The 23,523-nt window shown below is 37.5% G+C and overlaps 1 protein-coding gene across 1 annotated transcript in view; it reads right to left on the reverse strand.

Moving 5' to 3' along the window:
- Positions 1-23,523, reverse strand: part of TRPC4 (transient receptor potential cation channel subfamily C member 4) — a 78,748-nt gene that overhangs the window by 38,663 nt on the left and 16,562 nt on the right. Inside the window, exon 2 of the mRNA XM_062514724.1 lies at positions 20,426-20,944. Within this exon, the coding sequence (XP_062370708.1) occupies positions 20,426-20,944 (519 nt within the window). The remainder of the gene's footprint in view (positions 1-20,425; positions 20,945-23,523) is intronic.

The following is a 23,523-nucleotide window of genomic DNA, read 5'->3' on the forward strand; positions in this document are numbered from 1 at the left end:
TGTTAGCTTCCTCCTCTTCATACCTTCCCACCGTGTATCCTCTCACCTAAAGTAATCAGCTCCTAAGTCTTGCCTGTGCCCCCTTTCTAAACACCCTTGGCCACTTTCACAGTGTTGGGGACCTGTGCGAAGGAACAGCTGCCAGTGGCTAGCAAAGGCAGATGCAGGGGACCTACTCCTTGCCAAGCATGGCTAAAAGGGAATTAGTGTTCCTGTTTGCAATGTAGAGAAAACTAAGCAAAAGTCACAAGTTTTTCCAATGTTCAAATACTAGGCTGCCCTGGGACTGGGCAGACCAGAATTGAGGCAGAGGTACTTCATGCCATGAGGAGATCCTGGCTGAATGCACCATGTGGAGGATCCTCCATGATGGAGTGGGCACTGCACTGCTTAGTTCTAAACTTTAAACATTAATAAGGCAAAACTGTCAGTGTTAATAGACAAAGCATTTCTGAGCAGGCTTAAAAAAAATGCCTCTTGTCTTCTAATACTCAGATTTTATGGTGTTGAGACTGTGTGGTTAAGGTACAATGTGTCAAGGATGGTGTTCTGAGGCACAGGAAATTTTTTAGTAAGTGCAGAAAATTTTCAAATCCCAGACACTGAAGAGACAATTTTTAAAGTAATAATTTCATAAGAAATCAGCAATCACTTTTCTTCAAAAATATGACTGTGACAGGTGAGTTCTAGCACAGGTTGGATCCTCTGATTACAGAAGAATACTCAGATTATACATTTGCTGTGGCTGGACTCAGAGGGAGCAGCCTTGGTAACATGCTTTAAATTACTTGCTTGACACAAAATACATAAGAAACAACTATGGAATGGAATGGCATGGCATGGCATGGAGCAAGCACATAAAATACTATGTCTGCATTTAAAGAGCTGTATGCATAGGGAAGCAGTTCTAGTGCTGCAGGCAAAGATCTGTAACAGAAAACACAACACACTGTCTTTATCTACAGATGATATAATGCATTTCTGAGAGGTCCAAATATCCACCTTCATGCTAGTGTGTTTTTAATGTAGCAATACATTGGCAAGGTTGGCTAGCAATGTCCTGAAACAACAAAAATATCTGGCTCTTCACTGAAGATTTTTCTTTATGGTTCTGAGCTTCATTTGCAATAACTTTTGCACATTAATTACAAACCAATCCAAAGTGTTCTGTGGATATCTGGAAAATTATCCTAAATCTCTTGCTAAAACTTATTTTGAAGTTTAATTTATCAATGAACTGTATGAAATTATTAAAAATGTCCAAACTAATTCTCACAGATTTGACTACCTCTTTCATTTTTGTGGCAAAGAGATTGTCATCATATGCTGTGAAATATGGTCAACAGTTACAGCTACATTTATTACATAACCAAAAAATGAAGGAAGGTTTTGAACAGGGAAAAGTTATATATATATGGAAGAAAAGTGTGCACAGTGTTGAACCCTATAGTCTTGTTGTTCAGCTGCACAGAAGAGGTGAGTTTGTTCCTTCTGGTCCTTGTGGAGGACAGGAGGAAATGAGGGGAAGATGTTGTTTTCATGCTTCATAAGTAAATTTTTGAGAGCATACAGGAACTGAGGGCAGGGAAACCTTCCTGGGACTCACGGTGTAAATGTTGCCTATGTAGCCTGTCTCACAGACATTACTCACAGGTAACAAATATTTGAATAAATCAAGTAATTTAATCTGTGAATAATATATTTTATTACTCATTCCAAATTCTTATTACATTTTTAATTTATCCACTGAAAAGCCCTTCTCTACAGCGAAAAATAAGGATAAAGTCTTAATGACAATATTCTCTGGTCAATTCACATTTATACTATAACCATTAGAAACATTTCTCTTAGAAAGGTAGACTAAAAGTGGATGGAAGAAAGACGTGCTCCAGCAAAGGACAATTCCTGTATAAATGGATGGCATTACATCTAAGATGATCACATACTAAATCTAAGTAGACATGTAAGTCCCCTGCTGAACTATAAAATAAAAACTATTTTACACAGGTATTTTGTGACTAGCACAAAGAGAAATATACTGTGACATTAATTTGCCAGTTCTGCACTGCCTATGCCAAAGTATTTTCACTGTAGTATAATTTTCTTCCTTAATTGGAGAGATTGGAGTTATTTTTTTACTATTCTTGAGTATCTTTTGTACTGTCAGTATTATGCTATTTGACTTTGACACAGTCTCTACGTAATTAGCAATCAGCAAGTTTATATTTTCACATTATGATGACTTCCAATAGCTTCCAGCAGTTTGTAATTACACAAGGGATGTTGCTATATGATTATTGCTGATTTCACATCTTTAGCTCCTTCATAGAGTCTGCCCATCTCAAAATGTTCTGGTATTCATTCTCTTAGTTGTCATGCTGGGAATTGGCTCTTCCCTGAGACTGTTGAAAAGCAGAAATTATTCACAGTGCCAGCAAAAACAATCTGGTATAAATAATAACAGAGCCTGATCCAAGCATATACATAACACAGGATTTAATTTTCACTTCTGATTAAATCTGATCTTTGGTTTTGCTAGAATACATCTCTCAGTCAATGAAATGATGAAGAAATAGCAACTGATACTATTAACTATATATGGTCTTTAAAGAAATGATACTTTTATAAATAATATATCATCACAATAAGTTGTCAACTCCTTACCATATCACAATATTACCTTCAAGTATATATTTCACTGTACTAGGAATACAAAAAGATATAAAATAAACCTTGCGACCAGGGGCTCATTTTTACATTTTCAAAAGCAGTCTAACAAAATCTGAGGTCCAAATTAAATTCTCAATCTGACATCAATAAGTGGTTGAGTATGTTATATAAAAAAAGGATGTAATTTGTTGTCTAGAAATGAAATATGTTAAAAAAGAATTATTTCCTTTCTGACATATACAAGTAAGTTACGCTGTAGCACAAAGAACTATCTCTAATAACATTCGCCAACAGATGAATGTTAACGACTTTTTTGAGGAGGAAACAGCCAAAAACATTTATCATAAACTTTCTTATTAATACTTTTTTGAAGTCATGGTCAGATTCTCTGTTGTGCTATGCTGTAGTTCCATTACAGACACATTGGTAAAAAAGGTTTGCTCTGCTGCTTTGTCACACACACTTCTTAGTGACTGTGCTCCTATTTGACAAGACTCAAGCTCAATTGCTTTTTCTTTCTCTAGAATACTTTACTTTTCATATTTTACAAATTTTCACAGATACTTAATGAAAATCTAAGCTCTTATATTTACTTTTATTTCAAATTCACATGTCAATATTTTCTATCTATTGGTTGTGAAAAGCATTGGCACTAATAACAGATTCAACTCCCAATCTCACTAAGAAGACTCCTAAATTTGGTAGATTGATTCTCCCTTTAGACATGTCACTGCATGTTCTTTTTTTTATCTTCCTCCAAAGACTGTATTTGAGAATTTCAGCACTTACTCTGTGAGGACTGCTTCGTTAAGACAAACAACATTTAATTTCAATTTAAATGCTTTGATGTTATTAACTAGATCTGCTCTACATTTTCCTTTCAAAAGCTAGGGACAATGCTCTGGATTCCTTTGGGTACAGTTATACTGAGAGTTTCTGCCTCAGGCCAGAAACCCTGATTCTTGCACCAAATCCTATGAATCTTCTCAGGTCTGTCTCTTCTAAATCTTGTGTCAGCTGGAGCAAATCATCACAATAGTCATGATTTGTGCAGCATGCAAACAACTGGTCAACTTTTACTCAGCTCTATCTGCAGCTGTGACAGCTGTCCAGATGTGACCGGTCCTTAAGGGACCATGAGCTCACTCATTGTCATGGTTTAACCCCCAGCTGGCAACAAAATACCACAGAGCTGCTCACTCACCACCCCACTCCTCTGGGGTGGGGTGGGGAGGAAAATTGGAAAGAGATAAAAAGCATGGGTTGAAATAAGAGCAGTTGAAAAATTGAATTAAAGAAAGATAAAACAACAACAACAATACTAATGATCAAGAAAAAGAGAGAAAGGAATGAAACCCATTGTGCAACTGGTGCAGAATGTGGTTGCCCACCCACAGCTGAGAGCTGCTCAGCCCATGCCTGAGCAGAGATTGGCCCCACCCCTAGACAGCCTCCCCCAGTTTATATACTGGGCATGGAATTCTAAGGTATGGAATATCCCTTTGGCAAGTTTGGGTCACCTGTCCTGGCCATGCTCCTTCCCAGCTTCTCGTGCACCTGCCCACTGGCAGAGCACGGGACACTGAGATGTCCTTGACTGAGGGTGAGCACTGCTCAGGAGCAACCAAAACATCAGTGTGATATCAACATTATACTCACACAAAACCCAAAACTCAGCGTCATACCAGCTACTAAGAAGAACGTTAACTCTATTCCTAAAACCAGGACACTTGGGATCAGAGCACCAGAACACAAGACCTGGTGTACGGTCAGGGCAACCTGAGTCACATCAGGTCCCTACAGCAGAAAAAATTCACAGCACAGATGCCTTCATCATAAAATCCAGAGCTTACATTCCTCTCACCAAGAATACAATACAATTCCAGGGGTTTTTACTTTAATTATTATATTGTGTAACTTCAAATATGAGGAGGAAGGAAACAAAATAAAAGGAATCCAGAAAAGTAAAACCTGAAATGCTTTGTTAAAAGGATTAATGACATTGCAGCTTTGACCATTTTAAATTTCTCATTTGCTACATCAACACAAGCAGAACCTCTTATTTTGATTCATTACTCCTCAGTAAAATGAAGTACAGAAGGAAAAAAACGTATTAAATATCTATTAAATAAGTCAGGACTTATCTATAATTGCAGTGATTCTGATTAATTGCTTAGAAAAGGCAGTAGAAAGTAGAATGCAGTTGTTAGGAACCAGCTGTGCATAAATAGCTTTGTTAGACTTCCCAGTGGTAAGGGAAAATGAATCAGTTATTGGGCATTGGGATGATTGTGTAAAATAGCTCAAAACTTCAGAATTGTGATGTTCGTATAATACTTCTAGCTCCCACTCTGGGCAAGTGTTAGAACCACCATAATTCAAGACATTTTTGTAGGGAAAAACAATTACAGAAGCCCTGTACGTATCTGAAGAGAAAATAGAATATGAGTTTACATCTGTTATACTGGATCCCTCTTTTTGCACACCTGGCTGGTGCATTTCCACATACCATATGTTTCCACAGCAAACAGAAAATAAAGCTGACATTTCTACATCAAGTCCTGCATTTGGGACAGAATAACCCTTCACAACCATGCAAGCCAGAATTCATGGTCTAGGGAGTAACTTTGCAGAAAACACCTGGGAGCACTGGTAAGCAAGAAGATAAATATGTCTGGGCATGTATTTGCTTAAGTCCCTGTCATTTCAATCCTATTACTCCCAAGGCACCCTTCATAGACCTCTGTATATTTCCTGTCTGTACCAATAGTTTCTACAAAATGCACTACCCCACAAGAGAATAGAAATAATGGCTGATCAGTCTCTCAGTATTCATTCTGAATAAATTGAGACTATAAACATGTTTTGTTTATAATCTCAGATGTTCAAGTTCATTTTACAAGGCCAAAATCAATATGTATTTGAAAAAACTTAATATAGCAACACAGGGAATGTAAAAAGCAAAATCCACACACCTGGACGAGTGAGAAATTAACAATTAAAGCTCCTTTCCATCCCAACTCATTCTATGACTCTACTTTTTCTTACATTCAGGTTGGTTTTGTGTCCTGTATTGGTAAAGCCTCCAAGCATTAGGAGGTCAAGCAGTAGGGGTTAGGATCCAAGTTAGCTGTAGTTCCACTGTGTGATAGAACCAGTGAGCTCCCTCGCCTCCAGAACATTCTACCACTTTGTCTATTTCTGTAGCTGCAATATCGCCAGAAGGAGAAGTTACAAATTAATAAACCAACCTCTCAAAATTCATAAGGGAGCTGCAAATATGCTGAATGCAACTAAAGAACAAGAGACAGCGAGAGTTTAATCAGAGAAAAATTAGCTAAGAAAAGCTTTAAATGAGGGATGGGCAGGAAAGCAACCAGAACAGAGAGATTCTTCCTTTGGGCATTGCCTGCTCATGTGAGAATTTCTGTCGGCATCACTGGAGACCACTCTGTTCCGCATTTGCTCAGCTTGTTGCAAAAGCCAAAACAAGATAGAGAGTCATTCTTAGTTCCACTTTCCTTTTCTGACTGTCCTTTTAGATTGCAGCAGGATATTGAGTTATTTGAAAGAAACCTGAACACTAAAAAATTTAATGCCTTCTTTTCTTCATTTTCAGGCTCTTTGACTGTTTCTGTGTAGTGATATTTTGTTGCACTATTTAATATTTTCTGTAATAACAATGGTAATCACCTCCCATTTGTGCCTGGCAAATTCAGATTTCACTCTGTTAGCTCAGCTTTATGAGGTGCCATCCTGCATCCTTATGTCAAAAATGGATATTAAGCATAAATGCTCTTGACTCCGTGCTTATACTGTTCTATCCAAGAGATAAGATAATTGAACTCCAAGGTTTCCCAGTTTCTTTAGAAGTGACTGTTTATCATGCAAAGCTTTTGTGGAACTGAAGAGACCAAAGTTCCCCAAAATCGGTGGGAATCCAGTTCCTGGAAAGCATAACTCTCATTTGAAGGCTGATTGAATACAAAATTAGAGGGAAAAGGGAAAAATAAAAACAGACTGATTTCAAAGGCATTCAAGCTAAATAAAGCAATAAACAGAGTATTTTTCCTTTAAAAGTTCTTCATTAATGTGTAGATCTGGCTTTGCAGTTTCATAAATACTTAGGAACAGAATGTATTTGGTCACTTAATCTGCTTTTCTCTCTCTTCAAATACTTTAATGCTTTTTATCTTTTGGTTCCTCTTGTTTCACTTGGCTGTGTTTTTATCTAAGAATGTTGAGGGCTGAGAAATCAGATTAATCACCCAGTTCCTGCACAAAGACTAAACTGAAATTATAAGTCTTTGGCAAGGTTGCTCAGTGAGCATTTTCAGGAGAAATGCATGTGAGTCTCTAACAGATGCATTAGTTTTATCAATCAAGTGCAGCCATGTGCAGTTCTGCAATTTAAACACAAAATATTAATCTTGGAAAATATTTCAGGGGACTATAATTGCTTGCTCCAAAGTCTTGCTTTCCAAAAGCTCTTTAACACCTAAGAACAGGTTGTGGTTGAAGAAAACTACCTTCTCTTGTGAACAGATCTAAGAAATTCAGTGCTTTCATGTAATGGGAAGATACCTACTACAGCCACTAATGAAAATCTGTGTATCCAGCATCTGCCACACTGGATAAATAATTACAGTCCTTGGATTGTTCTTTCCCCTTATGAAGCTCTGCAATTTGTGGCAAAACATTAGAGTTTTGTATCTCAAAAAAAAAACCAACCTGGCTTTACTCTCACTGTTGTAAAGACGTCTGAACATTGCTGCTTGCTTTCATGGTGAAGAACCAGAAGGATGTAGAAATCAATGAAGAGTCCATTTTAACTGAGAATTACACAAGCATCACTTTTAAGGATATTCATGCCTCATCTACACTAAACAAATCAGTGACTGAGTATTTGACCCTACTCATCCTCACTACTTATTGTCTCTTGCCTGGGTCCATTTTTTATTTCTCCAGACAGGTCTGTTCAAGGGAAATCTGCAACTTTTTGAACTCTGCACAAAAATCCCTTAGCATCACTCAGTCATTCAGTCAGGCTATGGTCTGCTTGCATTTAGCAGTACAGACAACCTTTCAAAGACCAGTTCCTCGCTCAATATTTTATTGATTTACATTATACATTTCTGTGTTAGACTGGTGTTTCTAGAACTTATTGCATGCTCTTAGTAACTGGATGATTCAGGGGATGTTTTTGTTTGACCAGATTCCACAGCATTCTCTTATGGACATAGGGCATAATACATCGGCTTATACTACCAGGTAAAGGAATATATTTTCTTTTAAAGTTCAGAAGAAAATGACCATTTTTAAAAAAAGCTAGAGGTGGAAGAAACATATTTGGAAGGATATAAACAAAGGTTGTTTCAGTCTCTGAAGGTTTGAGGCTACATTCTTCCTTGACAAATCAAAGGCAATTTGTTCACTGTCAGAGAAATATACTTCACAGGCTGTTGTCACTGCCTGTATAACATACATGCCCTGGCCAGTGCTCCAGCAAGTCATAAAGGATACATTTCTAAGAAAGAGCTGCTCTTTAATCCTTGTGAAAGATACTAGTACTCTGAGGAAATATTTTCTTTTCCTTTTTTTTTCACTTTTCTGTGATGTTTCCCGATCATATACATGAAAGCATGATTCTATAAAACAAAGTTTATTTGAGAATCAGTGATCCATTACTATTAAGAATAACGAAACTTATTTTATAATAAATCATATGTGAATACAGAGAGGCAAAAGCCCAAGTAAACATAAAAAAAGAACTCTGGAGCTCCTATGTGACATGCAATTTAAATTTAGATCACAAGGGTGCCTTAACCATCCTATATATAACATATAGGCTTTAACAAAATCAGTTGGGTTGAAGACTTCTGCTTCAGTTGGGTCCACAGAGGCCATTCTGGTGAAGCCTCTTGAGCTAATGTCATCTTCAGTCATCTTTTTCTCCACAAAATCCAGCTTGCATCTGTAAAGGTGTTGTACTAATACCATTGAACACTGTAGTCAGGAACAAAAACCTGTTCTTTACCACACAATCCTTTTAAATTTACACCCAAAATACCTACTTGCTGAGATCATGGTGGTGAGAATCCACCTTGATCTTATTACTTACTTGATTAATTACTTACTGCTGCCTACTCTATGCCAGTTAGTACCAACCCTGACAGAATCCATAGCTCTCCCAAATTCAGCCTCTAATCACACAAAAAATGGTGATTTCTTCAGCATCCAAATGCCTCAGTGAGATAGTGAAAGGAATGGCAGCCAAAATACTCCATACCTCATAACAAAACTACATGATCAGCTAAATTATATGTGAAGGGAAACAGCTGCAGTGCTCCCTAAAATTTAACTGTGAGCTTCTTTAGTGCTTCATACTAGAACTTCAAAGATAATCCAACATTAGTGTTTTTCTCTGGGGAATTTTAGAAACTCCAACAAGAGATCTGACACACACACCCCTTAATTCTCTAACCTTGACAGCTCACAAAGCTAAAAACTCACCTCTTCTTTGGAAAAGAGGACTTGATGACAGATGTATTATCACTACTGCTTTGGGAAAATGTTTTTCTGTCTCTGAAGTACTGAGTTTGCAAAAATTGTTACAAGCCCCAGCTTTTCCATGGAAACTGAGGATAAAAACCAAAGGACCCAAGGCTGAGAGAATAATATTTATGTTTTTATTGGCAGAGTATATGATGGGTCAATTTACATTGATTGCATTCTTGAAGGCAGGAAAGGAGGAAGGGAAGGGAACTTATTTTCCTTCATTTTCTTTTTGAAAATTATTAGATAATAATTTTCACCTAAATGTTTTGAAGTGAAGCATCATATTTGTTGACAAGTTGATATAAGAATAATAGTATAAATTTGCTAAATATTTCTTTGTTTGATTATATTGTTGGTTTTGGTACGTACTATTTTGTCTAATGTTATTGGTTTTGGTACTATTTCATCTAATGTAAGTATTTGTGTTTTGTTTCTGTGAAAAGAATATCTGTAAATGGAACATTCTAAACATTCTATCTTCTGATGTAATAAATAATTTTACAGTGCTCCTCCCTTTTCCTTCCTCAATCACTTGAAAATTCATAGTGCTTGATTACTTCAAACTCATTGAGCTATTTGGGAAGTTAAATATCCCTGGAGTGCTGCTGCAATATTAATAAGAATCAAAATACCATTTCTGTACCCTTAAAATCTAGTTAGAGTCTTCCTTTATGCTTTCAGCAGAGATGCCAGATTATATACTGGCAAGCACCTATGAGAAAGACTAAAGTGGCCAGATTCCTGAATACCACAGGAGAAGAGAGGCAAGTATGTTCTCTGTACACTTGATGACAGACTTCCAAGCACACCAGCAACAGTGCATATGTCTCCTCAGTTCCTGCCATCCCAACACAGAAAACCTAGCCTAGAAGGGACCTCAATGATGAGTGAGTTCCCTCTTTTGCTTTGCCTGCACGGGTGACTTCGGCTTTATTTATTAAACTGCCGTTGTCTTAACCCATGAGCTTTCTCAATTTTACTCTTCTGATTCTCTTCCCCATGCCACTGGGGGAGAGTGAACAGGCAGTTGTATGGTGCTTACTTGTCAGATGGGGTGAAACCACAAGAGGTATTTTTATTCCAGCTGAAAGTTGCACCAGAAAAGCAAGGCATCCTCAAACCAATATAGCCTTTATTTACAAGGTCGTGTTTAACCATCACTCGTGCACTGTAATTTGCAGATCATACCTGGAAAGATCTGTCTGAAAAGAAATAGTGTTGATCTTGCCAGGCTACTTTTGCCTAAATTTAGTACAGAAAAAAAAGGGCTTTTTCATAGCCAGGTTAGGAAGACAAAACTTTAATTAACTATGAAAATTACTATTACTCCTCATTTTAGTGTTATTATGCTACATACCTTTAATGTGATTTGAATAATACAGTTTTATTAAGAACAGGGGCACATGCATTGAAAGAAAGTATTTTTTCAGTGTATATAAAAGGTTTATCCTTTATTTCAGGATTTTGACTGATTTTGAATAAGTTCACTACAGGTTTCAGCTTTGGAAATAATGATGAAGAAATGTCTTAACACAAGTGCAATCTTGCAGGCTGTCATAACTCTAACAGTTCTCCCTTGCAAAACTTTCCATTTGATTTTCAGAATCTTTATGTAAAAATGAGGATTTTTCCCTGAGACCAAAACTCTGAAATGCAGCTTTGCATCATGCTTACTTCCCCAGGCAGACCTTTAGATCACACAATGCACTGGAAGGGATTCCTGTAAACAGGTTCATCATTTCAGCTTAAGGGCCTTTTCTTGGTCTCAGAGAAACAGAATATCAAGTATAACAGAATATCAAAGCTTAAAAAATACCCACTGTTAGTTACCTTCCAGAAATTATAAATTATTCTTTTTAGCCTTTATAATACATCTAGTTTTCCCTTGTCACCTTTACAATAATTGCAAGCAACGTAGGTAGTGACAAAAATTATTTTGTTCTTGGATGAACTGAGTTGCCTGGAAATGTCTGTCTCTTCCCACCAGTGATGAAGGAACCCAAGGCTGGACTGCTGACATAGGTACTGGAATTAAATACCTGAGGTTATGTGGAATGAGTCAGGAACTCACAGCAAAAGCACACTACAGGAATGGCTATTTCTAGTTTCTTTCTGTGTGCTATTAAGAAGGCAGAAACAAATGCTTGAACTAATTTTATTAATAATGTGTCAAACCTTTTTTACATTATGTTACACTTTCATCTTGTCTTATGTAACCAAGTCATGTCTCTTTATGAACCATAAAAGGGTTACTAACAAAGCCTTAAGGTCAACTGTTTAGAACAACTTCTAATTTAAAAAACTGCATTACCCTGATAATTAAACATTATTGTCTTTTATGCACAGCAGGCAGAGCAAAACACGTCCTCTTCATCCACCAAAAAAACCCTAACATTCCAGACCTTGCACTTGACCAATACAGCATAGCCATGTTGCACTTTGTAGACCTTCAGCAATTTTTTTTTTACTTTCTGAAGATCTGCATTGGTATTTCTCTCCCACAGATGTTAAAGGCCCTCACATTTATCCAATACTACTCAGGAATGAAACACACTCTAAGAATAAAAGCCATTATTTGATGTAATAAAGAACATGGCAGATGATATTCAGCCCTTAGATTTCTTTCTTCTCTTATTCATATGTATTCACCTTGGTTTTTCCCTGTTCTCCAAAACATTCTGCAAAATCCTTATTTATCAAGTCCTTGCTAGTTTGCAAGTGCTCACTGGCAAGTGAGACTATTCTCTCAATAAAAAAAGAGTTTTCTATTTCTTGAAATCTTTTCTTAAAATGTCTTAGTTTTGTAAAATATCTCAAGAACCAACATATTTCAGCCCTGAAGAATATGATCCTATTATTTATAGAAGAAAGCCAACTGTCTCTGCAAAAAGGACTTGTTGATAGTTTTGTGTAAACATTTTCCTTCCTCTTTGAAAAATACCCTAGAAATTAAAATGCCGTACTCAAAATTGAACCCTATATGACTTTTAAAATCCAAGTTCCACTTTGTCAAACCACTGTCATATTGAACATCTCTCCTAATTTTTCTACTTTAGCTCCTGGAGCTGGAAAGTTTAGAAAGTAATATTCTCTGCTCAGCTGACTACAAATAGATCTGATCTCTTTGGAGGCACAAGAGTGAGTTCATCTAACAAGCATGTGTTTTTCTCATAAACCTTTTGTTTGACAATGGGTGCCCATATTGATGGGGCAATGGATGAAGACACTGTTTGCTATTTCAATCTCAATAGCTAAGGCTTACACTAAATGAAGGATGGGGTAAGGAAGGAAGTGAGGATTTCCCTGTGGACATCTGGAGGAACAAAGAGAAGATAGATTAAAAGAATGGAGAGGCCCAAACCCAAATTTTGTTTTGTCTGCTTCATTTTATTGTTCAATAAACACTCAAGTCAAAGAGCCAAGCAGTGGAAAAAATTGCACTGCAACAGGATGCAGAAGCTTCAGTGTCAGCATGTTCAAAATGTGCCTCATTTAAGAAGCTGCTCTTATTTTAGGCCAGTTAAATCCAGCACAGGCATGGATTAGTTAGTTTTTGGACAGAAGGACAGAACTTTGTGACGTGGTCCTAAATCTACCCCAAGTTTGTAGGGAAGCTTGTAGGTGCATTAGCAGGGACTCCTTCAAACCAGCTTCTGCTGCTGCCAGTCTCAACAGAAGGGCTGTGCATTACTTGTCTTTCCTGTTTGAGGCAGATATCCCAGCAATGTTTCTTGTAATGAAGATGAGGAAGAGGAATTGAAATGAGAGATTTCCATTGTACTTCATTAACAGAAAGTTTCCTCTTGAGTTAATTACTTCAATCAAATGTTTTAAATAAGAAGACGCTGATCTTAGTTCATGAATAGTTTAACTAGAACCGTGATGAGAGGGTTGTAAGCTGTGTGTAGCATATAGCATTTAAAGGTTAGTGATGCCTTCTGAGACATCACTAATTACTTACTGATGAAATTAATTTCCCTTTACATGGGCTCTGAGCCTCCAGAATTCAAAGTCTCTTTTAACACATAGAAATTGCAGTTGATAGAGTAAATTGTCTAACTTGCTTCTGCATTTTCAATGCCTAGTGAAGTAACTTTTCTAAATGAAGCACACTCTTTCCTTACCCAGCCACTGAAGCAGAGAGAGATGTCTCTGGAATGAACTTAGACGTCTTATCTTGAACAGACAGGATCTCCCTCTGTGCGTACCTCTGTCTATTGACTGTATAAGGAATTTGTTCACATATTCTAGGAAAATTGTTTCACCACAACTAAATGCTGTATTAAGCAGATGTTCCCTGTAATGTAAGAACATTTTTTCCTAGCAGCAATAAGTACACCTTCCACAGGGACACCTACACTCCATTTAGTCCTTCTTGACTAATTGATTTTCTTCACAGCGCTGTGAGAAAGAGTGTCAAAGATTCAACAGCCTTCCTTCATTCAGGAAGCGCTCCTCCTGGAGAAACTGGAAGGTCTTGGCCTGGATGGGAATACCCTTCATGGATTTAAAAGCTGTTTTGAGGACTGGGCCCAGAGAATGGTGGTGAATAGAGTTACACCCAGCTGGTAGCTGGTCGCTAGTGGTGACCCCAGTGCTCAGTGTTGGGGCCAGTCCTGTTTAATATTTTTATCAGTGATCTGGATGAGGGTATTAACTGCACCCTCAGTCAGTTTGCAGAGGACACCAAGCTGGGAGAGTGTTGTAGTGCTAGAGAATAGGAAGACTCTACAGAAGGATCTGTAAAGGCTGGATCTATGGGTTGAGGCCAACAGCACGAGGTTCAATAAGGCCAAGTGCCAGGTCTTGCACATGTGTCATAACAACCCCAAGTAGCACTACAGGATGGGAAACTGCCAGTGGCTGGGAAACTGCCCAGTGAGAAAGGATGGGGATGCTGGTCAACAGCAATTGAACATGAGCCAGAGTGTGCCCAGGTGACCAAAATAACCCTGGCCTGTTTCAGCAATAGTGTGGCCAGCAGAACCAGGGCAGTGATCATCCCCCTGTACTCAGCACTGGTGAGGCCTCAAATACTGTGTTCAGTTTTGGGCCCCTCATTACAAGAAGAACACTGAGGTGCTGGAGCGTGCCCAGAGACGGGCAATGGAGCAGGAGAAGGGTCTGGAGCACATGTTTGATGAGGAGTGGCTGAGGGAGCTGGGGCTGTTTAGCTTGGAGAGAGGAGGTTGTGGTGACGTGGGGTCAGCCTCTTCTTCCAAGAAACAAGTGATGGAATGAGAGGGAATTACCTCAAGTTGCATTGGGGATGTTTAGATTGGATGTTGGGAAACATTTCTTCACTGAAATGGTAGTCAAGAACTGGAACAGGTTGCTCAGAGAAATGGTTGAGTCACTATCACTGGAAGTATTTAAAAGACATATATATGTGAGATATCTCATGTGAGGGACATAGTTTAGTGGTGGACTCAGCAGTGCTGGGTTAATCATTAGAATTAAAGTTTTTTTCAAACTGAAAGGATTCTGTAACCAATTAGAAGACTCTGTAGGTGTAGCAAATAATTTACTTATCTAATTCATACTATTTAACAATCTGTGGACTTCTTATCTATAAACATGGAGACTTTTACATGATTTACAAAGTAAACTTATGACCTGGTTTAGAGAACCTGACTCTTGCATGGAAAAATGTTTATGAGATTTTTTGAGTACTATAGCTGAGAGTGTGCAGAAATGGGTCTTCCTGAGACATGGACCCAAACGTGTATATATCACTCCTCTCACTTATGCAATTCATAGACTAAACATATCTTCCTTTGGTGTCAGAAATGTCCAAATATTATCAGAGTCTGGTTTTTGTGAGTTTTTGTTATCTTTTACATGGAGACTTCTGAGTACACTTCTGCAGACTTTTGACAAATATTCATATACATAGTGACTTACTATACATGGCCACTCTGTTTCTGCTTATGTTTCAGGTGTGGGTTAATTTTAAACACAGAACAATTCTTACGATGATGTTTTTGCAAAGTCATTCCTGCTTACAGAGTCAGTAATTCATGGTTTTGCATCTGAAAGACTTTTAATGTGAAATTCATTATAATTAAACATTAAAAATATTACTAAGAACATAGCAACTTTTCATTTTAATAGTTTAAAATTATTTTCTTTAGAAATGGTGAAAATAGTTTTGAAAATCAGTAATTCTTGCTTTCTATCACGCCTATGCTGTTTTTTTGTAATAATATGATATGGATGATATTTGTTATAAGAATTTAATTGGCAAACATGTTAAAAGTCCAAGTGGCTGTAGAAGTAATTGCAGACAAACAAAATCCTTTAATTCATTGAAATGAAGTGTTTAGACACTGACATGAAATAAAAGATTTGAAATTATTAGGCATGTTTTCATTGAAAATTTCACTGAATTTTTGACATTATTTTGAAACATTTTCACTTCACTGAGGCTGTATTTTGCATAGAAAACTAGGAAGAACTGATGATTCCTTTTTAAAAAGTCCTTTTGAACAGAGGCAAACAGATGGTTTTCATTATCAAAACCAAACAATTTTTTTTCATCCCGCAGCATCACTTTCCTAGAAAACATTAGTTGATCCATGAAATCTGAATATCATATTATTGTATTCAATATCTTATTTACTTTGAAGCTGATTTCCCTGAAATTCTTTCTAATAAAGCCTGTACTTTTGTTAATACTTTAAACACATCAAATTGTTAAACCCACTCCCTTTTTCACTCAGCTCTTTTCTAGCACATGTTCTGCAGCTGCTCACACCTCAGAAAAACAGGCCCTGCCCCTAGGAAGAGACAGCATCTAGAGGTCCAAGTAGAGGTATTTGGGAGAGTTTTACTAGTTAAGCAGATGCATGTCTAGTAAACAGGGAGAGAAATTAAAACTTAGATTTTTTTAAAATCAAACCTTTAAAAAGGTTAATTCAGGACCAGAAAACCTTCAGAAAAATTGGTTCTAGCTTCTTCAGATAGGTGTCAACATGACACATAACACTGGCTAGATAAACTACACATTTACTTTAGGTTTTAAGGATTAAAGCAGAAAAAAAAAATAGCTTATTAAAATTTTTCCAGACTGCTGATTTGAAATGTGCAGAATTTAACCTATTTACATCCTATTTACAGTATAAGGTATTCCAAATTTACCAGACTGTGTATTTTTTGAAGGAAAGATGATCAGCATAATCTAAGAATGGAAAAGATAAAAAAAAGAAAGAAAAAAGCAAACCCAACCAAAACCAGCCAGTGTTCATTCATTTGAGAAGTGAGAGAGAAAAGCTCAACAGTTACATCCTTAAAAATTCCTATTTCTTCTGTGTTGATATGAGAATGTCAAATAACAAAGCAAAATGAGACAGTACTACCAATAATTATAACCTCATCCTCTTACAGAATTTGAGCTTATACAGCTATAGCTTAAATGAAATGGGATATTCAGCATGAGCAAAAATGAAAGAGATATAAATGGCTAGCATAAGTATTTAAATTGCACTAATGAAGCTTACTGTGAAACCAGATGATACTGATTCAGCCTATTAATCTCCCCTTCTTTATTTTACATGTAAGGAAAAATCAGTAAGAATTGCAGTAAGCACTTTTTCACATTTTTGTAGTTATGTGCTTAATACCTAAACAGAAGCAAAGCTAAAACAAGGTTAACTGAACAATGAGAGAGACTGGGTTCTTGCTGTGATATCTCTGTTAAAAACTCTGGTATATAAGACAAGAAAACATGCATTTGCAATGAGTGGAAAAGATGACTATCTACCAATCAATAAAGAGAGCTACTATTCTCTTCTACTTAACTGCATTGCTGCACCAGAGGTTTGCAATTAATTTGAACTCAGATTTGCTTATGAAACACATAAAGGTCTTGGGATTTGCCCTCCACATCCTTACGTGGAGGTGCAGCTAATTCAGTTAGCATTTTCATTTGGTTTAGAAACCAGGGAAACTTATTTCTCACTGCTCATTGTGTGCTTAGAATCTATCACAATGAACTTGTGGCTTCATAAAACCAATCTCTCCCTTACTTGAGACAATATTAAATAGCATGTAATTGGACAACAAAATGTCTGTGCCCAGCACAGGGTGGCTGTGTGACTTCACGAAACCTCTCATCTTTGCTTACAGCCAAACAGCACCAGTGATGCAAAATGAACAGAAAAAAAATGGCACCTTGGATGTTCTGTCCCATGGGCTATGCTAAAAAACCCCACATATTCTGGCAGATACTCTCCTGGTTCTGACCCATAACTCTGGACAGAGTTATATTATCCACAGTCTTTCCAGACATTACCTTGCAAGATAAACTGGAGACTATAAATCTTTCAACCTCATCAGTCATTAATAAAGAAGATGGATGTTTTTTTTTTTTCTTATTTGTTGACAATACGCTGTAGATTACCTCTGACCTGACTCCATGGGCTGAGGATTGATATCACTGAGATGCCTTTTGACAGCACATTAATGAGAATCCCAGTATTATGGCAAGTGTGAAAGGAATGGAAATGCAGAGATGAGTAACTTTCACTGTGGAGAACCTCAAATCCAATTGGAATAAAGTTTTTGGTTTGTGGAAGGTCCACTTCAGCAGCAAAGTAGAGAACATGGAGACCTCTAAAGATGAATGCACTTGCTTAATTTCCACAAACACAGGGTGATACCAGGGGATTGCAGACCACTACACAAAGCACTGCTTCATTATGTGAATTTCAAGGGACATTCTCTATTCATTACAAGGCATTTCTAGATCTACACTTCAAACATCATGTAATTTTAGAAAGTCCTCAAAAACTCTGGCTTGGTAATTTTCTTTATTTATGTTTGTCAATTTTAATTTCTTTACATTATGAAAATTCTTCACAATCCACTTGCTTGCTTCTACAGGTACCCTCAATCTGCTGTTCTACACCATCCTGTGTCTTGAGATAAAAACAAGTTATGTTATCCAAAGCCTACTTCACCCCTTTACGAGGCTTAGATCTAATACATTTCATCATGCTTTCTTGCCTAAAATGCCAAAAGGAATTGCTGACAATAATTTTTGGCATTATTTTCAGCTTGAAAGGAAAAAGGCAATATTTAACTCCTGAGCACTAAATCATTAAAAAAATAAAAAAGTAAAAGGACACACATGTCATTGTTTTGCCACTTTTAGCTGCTATTTTTGGGCTGAGACTGGACATTCTGGACAACCGGACCTGATTATTTACTTGTGGAGCTCTGAGTACAGCCCCAGTATGGTGTTAGTAACAGCATGAATAAAGGTTCAGATGTTAGGGATGGGTTGTAAGATAAGAAGGGAAGACAGTGTATTCTTATCTGTTTTGCTCTTTTGTTTGGGGGGGGTGGGGGGAGCATTTAAATAAACAGAAATAGTAATTGTTAAGTTTGGAGAAGTACCATCTGAAAATAATTTATAATAGCAGTGAATATATTAATAAAATACTGTACTGTCAAGAGCTCCTGGCTGAGTTCCAGTGCTCAAGCTGAAAGAATCACCTGACTCTGTAGGGCAGGGAATTCAAATAGTTTGGAACATATTTAGTAAACCTTGGTTTTACTGCAGCAAGAATCAAATGGCAGGGATAGTGGGAAGTAATTATAGAAATTTAAAATGTGTGTAAAATATAAAAGAGCCACTGATTTGGAATTGTTTCACTTAATCAGTATGGCCTAATGTTTTCTATTATGAAGAATAAATTATGTAATCAGCTGTGTTACTGCAACTTAATTAGGCACAGCAATCAGATGCAACTATGAAAAACATTTCACCCTACATATGCCTATCACTGTCTCTATCTCAAATTAAGAAAATTCAAGCTTTGTGTTAAGGCTTAAAAACAAACAAACAAACAATAAGAGATCAGAATTTTACTTCAATGCATGAATCCTTGCAAGAAAAAGAAGTCCAAGCTTCAGTTTCTTAAATGACTGTAAAATGGGATTGGCATTTCAAGAAATAGAAATAGGTGGTTGTTAAATCAGGCAAAGTATGATCTGAAAATAATTTATAAAGGCAGCGAATATGTTGCCTGAAACATTATACTATAAAATATAAAATGATGCAATAGAAAAAATGCTTATTAGAAGACTTACGAAGTCAAAGACCAATTGAGGTTTTCTTCCACCAGTACTTCAGTAGTTCCCTACCTCCATGGTAGCTTCTTAGGATGAATAAATTGTATTTCAAATGAACAAAAGAACCATTAAATGTTTGGTTATTATTTCTCCAAACCTTTCTAACATACTTAATAATACATTTGCTGCTATATTTTGCAGAACCAAGATTTAGCAGAGATAGACAGACTAGCTCAATTTGACACAGAGGTTTCTTAAACATTTGCTGCAATGAGTATGAACAAATACTATACACTTAGAACTGTTCTGCCTATAAACTTCCATAGTTCAGCTGACTCGTTATGTACTGTTTCCTAATAAAATAATACAACATATTCTGACATTATGATATACAGGGATTAGGTGAAAGTTTGGAAGCATCATGGTAACTGTCTTTCTAATTAATTTTTGTATCTTGGTTCTTTTGCTTTTGCATGCACAAAAGAACCGGAGTACTTTTAACAAGATATGCAGACATCCTCTGATTCCAATTGAATGTACACATTGTTGAAGCAAATGTATTAATTTTAAACTACCATGGGCATCAATACCCAGGTGTTTCCATTTTGAATTATTTGTGAAAGAGAATCTGAATGTCAAGATTTCCAGGAGTCATGCACGGCTATTAATCTTCTGTTTCAGTATCTATAATAGGATACTTTTTGAAGAAACCTCTCTACAGAGGTGCCTCTAGTATGTGTTTAGACACATAGCTGCCTTTTTCTGACAGACGTGGTCCAAGTTAAAGTATTCTTTATATATTTCTCACCCTATTACTGAAGAACACTTCAGAGCACAACTGCTGATGGCTACATCTATTCAGGTATAAGAGAAAAAAGTTTCACAGAATCTATACCAGAAGAGAACATTTTAAATTCTGATACTTGATAGTATCAAACTGTAACAACTATTCAAATTCATCTAATTAAACCTATAAAAAGAGCAGAAACCTAGTAGAACAAAAAAAAAAAAAAAAGAAAAGATAAGCAGAAATTTGTCTCAGTTAAAAGGATGTATTTCAGGCTCTTATCTATCACATTACTACTACTGAATACGCTTAAATATTCTCCAGCACACTCACCTCTTTTTGACGGTACTTAATTGCCAGTTTCAATCTTGCAAGATCATTACCACTTTGTTCTTCTATCAAGCTATTATCATCTCTGTAATTAAGAATAATTTCCAATTCCCTGGAACTCCGTGTCTGATCCAGGAGATCTTTTGCAAATTGCTTGCATTGCCGCGACAGTTCCTCATACTCTGACTTAAACTCATTTTCGACTTTGCTCAGTTCCTGCAGCTCCCAGCTCAGTTGAAAAGCCGTAAGGAAAGGATCCTCACTGGACAAAGCAATCAATGATGGGCTCGCCAGAGCCTTGTAGATATTGAGTCTGGACCGAGAGTGGCGGAGGCTGTCCACATCTGAGCTGGAGACACATTCGACACAGTTACAGCGCACCTCGTGTGGCCTGGGCACAGACACCCCTTTCTGCACAAGGAGCTTGATGATTTCATAATTGTTGGTGTGGGCAGCCAGAATAATAGGTGTGATATCCGGCGTAAATTCTGAAAACTGCTTGTCCAGAAGCACTGGTGGCACCTGTGAAAGAAGGCAAAAACCTTTACAGGCCTCCTCAACGAACAAGACTTACAGAAAACTAAGCCAAAAATGGTTTACCAGGTAATGCATGTACTGATGGGTCTTTATTTCTGTCCAGAGTTGAAGGAAACTCTTTAAATATAACAATTCAATTAGCTAAGATAGTGTCTTTCCAGTTAATGAATTGCTATAAACAGGGTGTGGTTTCTCATAGAACCTGTTTATATGGAAACAACCCGTGGACAATGATTTATTAGAGCAAATTATTAGATAAACAAGGACAAGTTAGACACAAATGCTCCTCCCTGGACCCTCAAAATGAGCAAGATGGAAATTTTTTCTTGCCTCTCGCTGATTTATCTCAGTTTCACTGGAAAGAAAGAAATAATGATGGTGGGCATAACTGTGAACCTCTGAAGAAAGCAATGACCAGGACACAGGCAAGTTAGATTTAGAAAATAAAATGGTCAAGTAAATGAGAAGAAAATATGTGTTTTCTTAAAAAGATTGTTGAAAATAAGGGTGTGTAGAGAAGCAAAGATACTTGCTGCAAAGAGCTTAATGTCTTAAGGCTCAGTTCTACATTCACCTGCACAAAGAAACATTCTGTTTATAGGAAAACATGGTACTTAGCAGATGAAAGAGACCATTTTTAAAGCCTCTTCTGATATGCATTTCTGTTTTGTCAGTCTTCTTTATCAGAAGACTGTAAGGCTTTCCATTTTAAGCTTGTTTCTTTATTTTGCGCTACCAGGCTCTAGAGTCTTTCCCTGGTCAAGACAATTAATTTGATTAGTATGATTAAGAATGTAAGTGTAATTAGCCAATGTCAATCGAAAAAAAAAAAAAAGATATTGGCATCATCACTTACAGATTGCCTTTGGTCCACAGCTCAATAACCAAGCACAAAACTCAATCCACAGAGCACCACAGAGAGATGCTCTGAGTGAAGCACTTTCAGGAGGAAGAAAAAAGGAAAAGATTTGACTCAAAGTTATCTGAAGGCTAGAGAAATAGATGGCCATCACAGGGAGGAAAAAAAAAATTGATGCAAGTCTCACGACAGCACCATGGCCTCACTACCCGGTGGAAAAAACATAAGCGAAGTGGGAGTGGTAAAATGGGGGTGGAAAGTCATGACTGGCAATTTGGCATTCAAGACTGTAATCACATCCCTATGGAAGCAAAACCTGCCTGACCATAGTGTATTGCTGATCTCAAGTAGCTGTGCCAGATTCTAAGGTATGAGGAGTCAACAGGCAGAAATCCCTTTTCTCCCCTCTCATGCACTCCGACATGCATGCTTGGCTTGGCACTGAGTCAGACTGGCACTGAGTTTGTTTTAGCACAGGACTGTGGGCTGACTGAGCTGGCACATCCACCCTCAGGATCCCGTGCAGAGGGTGCAGCTGTCCTCACAGGTCCATGTTCACAACCAGCAGTTCTGAGCCAAGCACCTTCTCTGCAACTTCACTTCTGGTTTCTTTATTCCGAGGTACAAATTTAATGGTGTAGCAGGAGCAGGGAAACATGGGTTAAATATTATTCATGAGGTAAGGAACCCAGATAAGACTATTCTAATGAGAATATATGGATGGATGAGAATATATGGATGGAGGGAGCACTTGGATACAAGAACAAAGAGAAGCTCTGTGTGCTGTGCCTGGTCTCAGGCCAAAACCCACAACTCTGGACGTAGAGCTTCCCAGAGGACTCAGTGGCTCTGCCCATGCTGCTCTGTCAGGTCTCTTCCAGGGTACATCTGTCACCTCCTGGCTGGACACTGCACAGAGCCCACCTGAGGATACCCAGGTGGCAGACCATGTCTTTATTCCTATCCAGTGAGAACTGGGCTTGAAATCCATACATGTTTTCTCTCCTGTCTTTGGTGTCAGTGGGGGAAGTGAAACCTGTTTCCAGCCCCAATTCTCACAGGCTATTGCAGTCTTAGATTTGTCTTCTCTTTTACTTACATATTATATAGGCAAAATAAAGAACACTACGTGCATACACACACACTTTTCACGCTCTCTAAATTGCAGCTGTGGCCAGTGCTTTTGAGACTAAAACAGCACAAAAACGGTGCTAGAGATTCAAACTTGGCATTAGTAGAAATGAGATTTTGGGCTATCATAGAACTGAAAAAGATTTACAGAGAGGCATGTGTTGTGTTCTGACAGTGTATTTTATAAACAGTGAGACTCTCCCTGGGCCTCAGGTTCAGGGTACCAGAAAGCAAAGGAGAGAGCTGCAAGGGCAGAAATCTCAAGGTCAGAAAGCTGTAACTTCAAACTCACTGACTGCTCACAGTATAACTCTGTCACTTCACATGTTGCTAGTTTTTTACTTTCTGACAGTACTAAAGTAACATTTGCTTCAAACCCTGCCAGAACTGAAGGCTATCTTAAACATATCAGCTGCAAACTCTGAAAAATTAAGACAAAGCGTCAAAAGACATGCCATTACAGTGACTGACTTGTACATGGGGGCCACTTCCTAACAAGCTGCTTGCTTTTTCTCGTAGCTTATCAAAACCTTTCATCTTAAGCTTATTCAGATTCAAGGCTAGTGCACACATT

The sequence above is a fragment of the Cinclus cinclus genome, chromosome 2, assembly GCF_963662255.1.
Source record: "Cinclus cinclus chromosome 2, bCinCin1.1, whole genome shotgun sequence".
In the NCBI taxonomy this organism is placed as follows: domain Eukaryota; kingdom Metazoa; phylum Chordata; class Aves; order Passeriformes; family Cinclidae; genus Cinclus; species Cinclus cinclus.